At 36.3% G+C, this 9,806-nt stretch overlaps 1 protein-coding gene and 1 long non-coding RNA gene across 4 annotated transcripts in view; one reads left to right on the forward strand and one right to left on the reverse strand.

Annotated features, from left to right (window-relative positions):
• Window positions 1–282: 282 nt before the first annotated feature.
• LOC117112421 (WSC domain-containing protein 2-like) overlaps window positions 283–9,806 on the reverse strand; it is a 12,628-nt gene continuing 3,104 nt past the window's right edge. For all 3 annotated transcript variants that reach the window (XM_033255497.1, XM_033255496.1, XM_033255495.1), the window contains 3 exons: window positions 2,768–2,940; window positions 2,100–2,280; window positions 283–1,197 (listed from right to left, as the gene is read on the reverse strand). In XM_033255497.1, the coding sequence (XP_033111388.1) occupies window positions 995–1,197; window positions 2,100–2,280; window positions 2,768–2,940 (557 nt within the window). In that variant the 3' untranslated portion in view covers window positions 283–994. The remainder of the gene's footprint in view (window positions 1,198–2,099; window positions 2,281–2,767; window positions 2,941–9,806) is intronic.
• On the forward strand, window positions 7,704–9,806 carry LOC117112422. Its single transcript, XR_004446041.1, has 3 exons — window positions 7,704–8,211; window positions 9,056–9,176; window positions 9,756–9,806. It is a non-coding gene; the product is annotated as an uncharacterized LOC117112422 (long non-coding RNA).

Genomic DNA, 9,806 nt, shown 5'->3' on the forward strand with positions numbered 1-9,806 from the left:
ATTAATGATAATTAGTATTGATAATGACAAATTATTAAACTGTCGTAGCCAAAAAAAAGGCCAAGTAGAGCATCTTATTCAAATATTAAAAAGAATTAAAATCGTGTACATTACACCAATACACCGCAACGCTCGACTTTCAAAATACGGGTAACTAGCTGTACTGAACTTTCTGTGTAAATTGAGGGCGCAATTGAAAATGATAGTGCTCAGGGGAAATTTGATTGGCTGAATCTATGGCAGCCATCTTGGATGGTACACACACACAGCTCTGCGTGGTACACACACAGCACTGCGTATTTCGAACATCGAAGACATTGCTGTTAGCGCTCTAGTATTCTTATTATATCTCTATGACATATACAAACATACACGGAGCACAGGTTTATGTCGATGTACCTTGGATGCCACTGGGTACGTGCATGCATGCGCCGTTCAACCACTGATTTTAACGAATATTGAAAAATTATATACAAATTCTTTATTAAATCGAAATCATATAACATAACATATTTCCATAATATGAAATATTTCCATAATATAAAGCGGACTGCAAGTCTTTCCTACAGATTCTTAAGTTTTCAATCATCTCATCAAACTGGGAAACTATTTTATTGAATTTGGTCTAGCCCTTTATTATTTTTATGTCAGTATGGTTATGTTACTTTCATTTTTGTTATCTTTCATGGGGAACACTCACTTTATTAAAACATTTTTTGACATGATTTCATCACCTTACACACTTAGGCCTAAAGGATTTTTCAAAAAAGATATTTTAACTGATAGATTTATCTGGTTTTCACGGAACTTAAAAAAGAGGTTAGAATCAATAATCACATGCTGAATATATTATTGTAAGAAATAACGATATTAAAAATATTATTTTCATCTTTTGTTTATGCATAATGTTTAAACAACTTACACAAACGTAAGAGACAAAGTTATGCCTTATTTTTAGTTAAAGGTTATAAATATGTACTTTTATTTTTAACTTTTAGAAGGCTACTCGTAAATACAAACCTTTTTGAGAGATTTTCATTTGTTTCTCATGTTCCCAGAGTGTACTTCCTGTGTAGATGCCGGATGCTTTTTCAATGAGTTGCCTGGTCCATGTGTTTCCTGACCTGGGGTAGCTTGCTAGTGCCACTAGGGGTAAGCTGCCTTTTGGCTTTAGACCAATATTCGAACATCTTGCATCTGTAACGATATGCGATACAACGAAAACAATTAGAAATGTAGTGCGTTCAAAACAAGGCAGGCAATTTATTAACAAGTGAGGATGAGCTCACTATGTGAAAAGACTGTCATAAAAAAAAAACAATCCTATCTTCCTCCTTCATATAGGCCTACAGTAATGCAATCAACGATAATCAGCTTAAAACCCACAAAAGTGACGTAACGATGACGCTTGATATCCCTGGCTATGTCTTTCAAACCGGTGGTTTGGGGGGGGGGGGTGGTGGTGGTCGTGTTGTATCTCGGTTCAAGTAAGCCTGGTCTGCTACAGCGTACACGGGACGGAGGAAATCCCCTATCCCTTACTGAAGGGTGTAATGAGTTCTTCATCGTGTACATGGGTAATAATATTGCACTCGGGACCAACAGCTTAAACGTATCATCCGAAAGACGGCGGGCCATCTGGAGCACAAGAGCAGAGGATAGGGAACCGGCCAGAGACGAAAGATCTCAACGATTTTAGCTGATATCACAGTAGCTACCACCTTTTTAGGAGATTGAGGTGAGTTGCTCTATCCATTGACGGACATGCTTTAGTATTCTATGTTACGGACTGCGGTGTGAGAATGACCAACAACCAGACGCAGTTTGAGATGTATGTCACACTTTCATTATACAGACTTTATCGATGATAATGCTGGTTTCCTATCTTATAATTTCACCAAAACAAAAGGCTGACAAAGACAAAGCTAAATAAATGTTCTGGTCGGAGAGCTGTTCTGAAAATAAACTAGAAATGGGCGGTCACGTTGTGTCTTTAATGAGTGGTTGGCATTATTTTGTATCAGATGAGCAGGCTCAATATCTGAGTTAAAACGTATTAAGCCTATATAAAATAACAGAATTGGCCTATTAATATTTACCTGTAACCTTAGTTCGATAAAGCGACAGGTATTGTTCTCCTCCACAGTTGTAGAGAGCCTCACCACTACATGGTACGTCACAAAACTTACTGTCTTTGTAGTCGAGTAATGTGTTTTCTTTACTTCTGATGTTGCTACAGAGACACTGCGTACCCTTTCCGAGAGCTGCGTACGTGTAACTCTGAAACAAATAAAGTAAATTTTAATTTTAGCCCGTTATACCACGGGCGTAGGGTGGTTTCATATTGGGGGTGCAACAATTGAAACTTGGGTGGGTTCGGGTTGCGAAAATTGCGGAGCTATATCCCTATTTCAACTAAAATTTAATTTTTCATTATTATTATGATAATCATCATCATCATCATCGTCATCGTCATCGTCATCGTCGTCATCGTCATCGTCATCATCATCATCATCATCATCATTATTATTATTATTATTATTATTATTGTTATTATTGTATTGTTCATTATAATTATCACCATCTTTATTACACACCACCTCTGCTGTCAACATCGTCATTGCCACCATCACCGTCTTCATCACCATCATCCTTATCCTACTGCACTGCCGTTCCTCTTGTAGCTGAAATATGATCCTATTAGCATTTTATCTGGTAAAATACCGTCACTCTAAATTCAATTTTTAAATAAAAACTATATACCCACAAGCTTAATGCACATGTTTAAACAGTGGATAATTGTCATTTGCTTTGTGTCATCTACTATTCCTCCGGTCACTGTTGACTGCAAATTTGTCTCGGGATACGGCCGTGGTACGCATGCCCGATAAACTCCAGGACTATCTACGTCAGTAAAGGACATCCACGTTTTTCCAGTATCTACATTTTATTGATCAACAATAGAAAAAGAACAAAATGAAAAGAAAAAAATGTTTGTGTTAGAATACGTTTTTCTTTTTTATCACATTGATCTAAAAAAAAAACTATAATTACATTGAACATTTGTTTTTCATTTGAATTAAGAACATTTGATGCACTCAGTTTAATAAGTCGGCCGACGCGATTCTATGAAGAACGCAACTAGACTCGACGACGCGCGCGCAACGGATCGATTTTAATGACTGCCATCGACAATCAGCAGACGGCGTCGAGTCGTCTATCGTTCACACCACCGGGAACACAGTTTGATTCGTCGTGCGATGGTTGTACGACCGTCGAACGACGCAGTAAGTTCCCGACTTTAAACAGCGTACGCTAAATGCAAACTAGTGTTTTTGAGACATGTGCGTATTCATAGTTATTAAGCTTCATTCAAACCGAATCCGAGTTGTCGGATCGGAAAAACCTAACGAACCGATCAGAAAATCAAATCAGTGTGCAAGAATACGGACGCTGACGAATTTCGGTTTGGATCCGATGTGAATGGATAGAAGACTGTTTTCTAAATTTCGTTTAGGAGTTATTAATTTAGTGGTCGAGAAGGGTAGATGGAATATGATTCCACTCCAGTGTCATTTAAGTAAACTCTGTGATTTAAGTTCAATTGAAGATGAATTTTATTTTACACTAATTTGTCCTTTTTATTCTCAGATCAGAAATGATTTTATCCCTAGATTGCTATACTCTTCCTTGCGTTGAAAAATTTTGCTTATTAATGTCTAATATAAAATTAACAGTGTGAATCTTTATTTTTTTTTTAAATTATTATATAAGGGCCAAAGGCTTAGCCTATATGTTTTGATGATGAATAAAACCTCATTTAGGGGAACGAAACGAAACGAATGGAGCTATTACTTTCTTTCCCTATTCAGGGAATTTGTTCAAGTACATGAGCCATTGGACCAAATACTAAACATAATTTATTGTAACATAATACACTTATTTCTTTTTTCAAACGCAAAGTAGACGTATTTTGCTAAATTATTAATATATTTTGTATTTGAAAATAACAGACAGAGCTTGTTAATAGATGGATGTAAGTAAGTAAATTTTGGAATATATTTGCTCCTTAAATCAGAATAATATGGGCATTGCAATATAAAGTGAAATTCATTTTCAATAATATTGTTATTGCATATTTTGCAGGTTCTTTTGTCTCCTTCAATATTTTCCCAGCTCCCCTTTTCAATCTCAGGTTCCAGTTTACCTAATCGTAACTTTGTCAATTATGATCCCAACTATCATAAATGCCCTTGCAGTTTTAGTATGCATTTCGCAGCATGTTAAGGCCTGGTGAATGGAAATTACTATTGAGGAATATTTCAGTCTATGCAATTCAATTAAAAAAACTGCTATATTAGAATCCAAAGTGTCGTTACTACTGAAATACATGTACACCACTGCCGATGCCCTTAAAACTGGACCTCAGACACCATATTGCGTGCATGCCTCACACCATGGTTGGTCGCAATTCCCGATACTCGCAAACGTCGTTCCCCATCTCCCAACACGAGCATGATAGTGCTAAGAGTATATGAGTTTATAAGTGATCCAACCTGAGACATGATTATCTTATTTGCTTGTTTTACTAACTAATAAGCACCTCGGTTATAATATTTCCTAAAAAAAATGTCACCCTAAGGCGGGAATTCAAGCATTGGTAGAGCACTACTTCCCGATCGTCACTCTCTCTTCAAAAGCCCGGTTTCTGTATTCATTAAGACCAACTCAGACAGCGTCGGCCGACGCAGCCCGACCCGATTCATCGTCGGGGACAGTCTTGAGCCGTCGTGAGAAATATTAAACATGTTTAATATTCTACGACTCGACTGCCCCCGACGCACACCATCGCGTCTGCGTTTAACTCACACAGACCCGACGCGACAACACATCGCGTCGGGCTGCGTCGTACGACGCTGTCTGAGTTGGCCTTTAGCCCTCTTTCGCCAAAACAACATCCGTTCCGTAATGGCTTTTTACTACGACGAACCAAAATCGATTGAAACTATTATAGAGTTTTGAATATCTTCATCACAAATTGTGTTTTTAGAAACATTCGCTCAGAACATATCAAACTACTTATAGTTTTAACGGTTGAAATTAAACTTCAGATATTCATTTGTTTTTATTTTATGTATTTATTTTTTGGTGTGGTTGTATTGGGAACAATGTAGTTGTCATCGTTTGCCACGTGATGTACAATCTGTAGCAAATCAGATTGTTCAAACAGTTGATGCTTGAAAAAATTATTCTTGTAGTTTGTTTCCAATGAGACGTTTAAGCCGTTGGTCCCGTGTGCATTTATGGCACATGTGCACGTTAAGGCCAACTCAGACAGCGTCGGCCGACGCAGCCCGACCCGATTTATCGTCGGGGACAGTCTTAAGCCGTCGTGAGAAATATTAAACTTGTTTAATATTCTACGACGCGACTGCCCCCCGACGCACACCATCGCGTCTGCGTTTAACTCACACAGACCCGACGCGACAACAAATCTCTCCCGGTGTACCGTACTGCCCAATCATCACCAAAAGGACCCCACTGGAAATAAGTCTTTTTTTAGACTTTAATGGGCTATCTTTGGTGTTTACTCCGAATAAATCCTAGAAAAAATACCAGACATTTGATGTGTAATGTATCACACCACCAACTAATCTCATTACCGATATTTTAAATGCTGGCTGCCTTTAATTAGAATATAGCGAATTTTATATTATTATGTGGAAGACAGAAAGAGGACCACTTTTTCTGGGGAGCTCGTGCATGTCATGTTATCTCCGAGGCTTTTATTACGGTACTCCTTCTGAACAGGCTGGTTGCCCCTGGACATATTGCCCCGGACATTTTCCCTCGGTATTTTTGCCCACGGACATTTTCCCCCTGTGACATTTTCCCCTTGGACTTTTCCCCTAGGGCAATTGCCCCATGAACTCTCCACCCCCTTACATCATTTCTCTTATTTAATTTCAATTATACTTTTTAATTTACAATACATTTTTATTTTTATTTTACTATATTTTAAGGAAGTAAGTAAGGATTATTAACTGCCACTGTTCTGCTTAATGGATACAGTATGAAGAATGGTGTTGCTATTAATTACACTACGGTCCAGTCTGCACCCATAGATGGCCCATCCATCCATCAGCATCCATACAATCCATATGGACATCAACAAGTCTACTATCCTAACTACCGACGCAATATGTACCCACATCCTACACGAATGGTCAGCGTCATTTTGAATGTGGCAGGCAAAGAATACAATGGAGATGGACGAAATATGAAGGAAGCGAAACAAAATGCGGCCGCCAAGGCACTGATGGACCTCAAAGAGGCAGGTGAAGATGTCACAACTTTAACTAAAGACCAGGCCACAATTACAGCATGCAGTGATGCTCAAACCGAAACAAACAAAGGTGCTTTTGAGTCCGATGAAGTAGGCAAGTCTGAGATCAGTCTGGTATATGAGCTCGCTCATCCTCATAACCTCAATGTAGAATTTGAAGTAAGTGCAGCATTTTACTCAATTCCCATTTGTTTGTTTCTGAAATGCTGTTAATATGATTCATATTTATCTTTTAAATAATGGAGTCCGAGAAAATTTGATGTATATTTACTGAATATTTGCCTGTTATTAATTGTAAGAATAATACCATGCTGTTTCTGTGTTTGTACCTTTTTGAGAAAAATGCATTTTTTCAGTTTTTATTATTCTCTGTAATATACACACTAACAAATATACATACCAAAAAATAAGACTGAAATTTGATTTTTTGTGTTCCACACAAAAAATAAATGCGGATGAATTTTTCATGTTGATTTTGCGATAGGTCGTGAGAAGAAATATCGTAGGCGCCGAAAACTTTAGCCTATCCAATGCTGCTAGGCTATGCCTAGCCTTACCTCGATTTAGGTTCTGTTATCACGCATAAAAACGGCCAACATGATATTTTCCGTTGCTAGTATTGACACTTGTGAATATATATTTCACAGGAATTATTTCAAATTTGTTAAAAAACTGATTCTGACTGAGATTTTTACACTTAAACAAACATATCTCAGCCTAACCGAACGAACGCATTGTGCGAGATGCGAAGTAGAAAAAATAATCTCATTAAAGAGGGCGCACTTTATTGACTGTATAAAGTATAAATAAAAGCGAGAGTATTCCAGTGGATGCGATCTACAACCTCTTAATTTGCCTAGTAACGATGAATTCGTCGAGAAAATGGTAATATTTTATGAGAAATAGTCTGTATTTCTCATTTTTTAAATTCTTTTGCGTAAAACTGAAATTCATGCCAATATTTTTCCATGATTTATAAAAATTGGAGTAATGCAAATGCATATTTTCTAAAAAAAGTCAATTTTTAGTGAAATTTTGCCGGGAATGGGGCTTTAAAAACAGCAAATAATTAGCTTTACAACACCTTTTAAAATTGAAATGAAAAATGAATTTAATGCACATATTTGTAACAAATACTTAATCTTACAAAATCCTTAACCACAAACCACCATTGTGACCAGTTTAAAGTTACTGTTGTGTAACTTAAAACCTACTTTAATCATTCCAGATGGGAGAGATAGACATCGTTTTCAATAACCAGACAATGGATCAGGCCGTGATAGGGGTCCAATTTATGAGATGAGTTGTACGATTTAGTAAATTATATATGTATAAAATGAAGTGTATGAAATGAAATGCTATAAAATTTATACTGTCCTACACAAAACAAATGATTAATTACAGAAGGTTCCATAAAACATTTAATAAGAATTATAACTGGTCTTAAATTGTTTCCCCTCCCCTCTATTAAACATGGTACATTCCACAACTGTGTGGTAAACAAAGATACTAGAAATACTAATAATATTTCTAGTATCTTTGGTGGTAACATTTGAAAGCTAACGGAACGGTCTTCATCGACATCTCTCTCGCTCGCTGCTCCATTTGTTGTTGTGGTGTCCTCCTTTTGTTCAGTAATAATTGGAGTAATAATTGCAAACTGATATTTTATTGAAATGGTTAATACCTGTAGCAATGTCTATGTACTAGTTAAATGGATTGAATAAGGATTTTGGACGTTCTTCTGCTAAAACTCAGCCTAGCCTAGGATAGCCGCTAGGCCTATTATATTGCCATTGGAAAAAAAGGAGAAGAGTCCGCACCATGCCAAGGTCTATGGGATGCACAGTCAGTACAGTATTGTGGTAAGTAAAGAAAAAATAATCTCCTTTCGTCCATAAATGTACGCCTTCCACATATATACGCCTAGTTACTTATTCTAGCCTAGGTATAATTTTGTAGCTAGTATCAAGTTTAGTTCAGTCAGTGCCGTGGCAGTGTTTCTGTTCGTATGACAGTATACTGTACTGTTTAGGCCAGGTCCTAGGCTAAACCTAAGAATTGAGTTAAAAAAGTGCAAACAGGTCAGGTACGGGCGTTGGGACACAAAAGAAAAATCGTTGGTTTTTTTGCCTACCTAGGCCTAGCCTAGGCTTAGGCCTCTTCCTTAACCTAGGGCCTACAGTACACAGTACCTAGCCTAGCTAAGCCCTAGGCTATGCCTAAGTCCTGCTCAAGGCAGGAAATTTGAAAAAAAAAATGCATTTTTTTTTTAAATATCATTTATTTATTGTATTTTGTGTCAACCAAAAATATTGAGACTTGTTTTTTGCACAGTTCAATATACTTCACTCTTTTTCAAAATGAATGCTTGTTAACTGTCAACTGTCTGACCTCAATAATATATAATAATAATTGGTATTTTAAATTTGACACCCACACAAGTCATGCTCAAAAACATCAATAGCTGGAACTTTTTATTATAATATACTCGTATTCTATACATAGGAAGTTTTCAATTATGCTATAATTAAAGTTTGAAATATTTCAAGCATAATTATATTGTTGTTGACCAAAAAATATGGTATAATTAACTGGGGTGTGAATATTTTCCATGGATGTCCATTGACAGTCAAATACTAATAGCATGCGCAAATGTAGGAGGAAAGTTTACTAATAAATAGTAAATAATTATCTATCTTCCAATAGATTGACATTGGCCATGGTTTACTTATAGAAAAGGATCCATGATAGGGAAGAAAAGCAACGCACATGTGGAACTTGGTAGAGAAAGAGTGTTTGAATCCCATCTGAATTACTGCCATAACAGGTACTGTAGGTAATTTGTTAAATAAGTTTGTGTTTTACCTTTTAAAAGAAGATACTGCAGGCTTACGTACTGTAATAAGGGATTTATATTTCAAAAGATAAATGGTACATCAACATGTAAAGCTTTTTTATTTGGGTTAGACGTTGATTTTTTTTCTTTAAATTTTAATCTGAAAGTTTGCATTGTCACTTTGTAACCAATTAATAACCATCAAAAGGGAGCCCGTCTTTATTACTGACTTAACCTACACAGTAGCTACATCTTACTGTATATGTTGAGGGAAGAAACTTTAATATTAGACAGTTAATGAAGAAAATATTTTGCTACAAGTGGAATACTTATATTAAAATTATATTTAGATTTTGTACAAGATAACAAATATGAAATAATACTTTTATTGGACCACTACTTTTAAGGTACTGTATCTGCATTTTATTCTTTAGAGATTACAATAACTAACTTTAGACATTGCACCGAAATTATTAAAATTCATCCTGCTCTTGGTGGTTGTCCGTTTATAAGTTTTCGATTAGAAGCCTATAAGAGTATTCAAATTTTTTGCATTTTTTTTACCCCCAGATTTCACTGATAAGAAGTATCCTGAGGCATCAACCACTCTTTTGAGGCAGT

This window comes from Anneissia japonica, unplaced genomic scaffold (genome assembly GCF_011630105.1).
Source record: "Anneissia japonica isolate Jap-2015-1 unplaced genomic scaffold, ASM1163010v1 scaffold1217_len86699_cov187, whole genome shotgun sequence".
NCBI lineage: Eukaryota > Metazoa > Echinodermata > Crinoidea > Comatulida > Comatulidae > Anneissia > Anneissia japonica.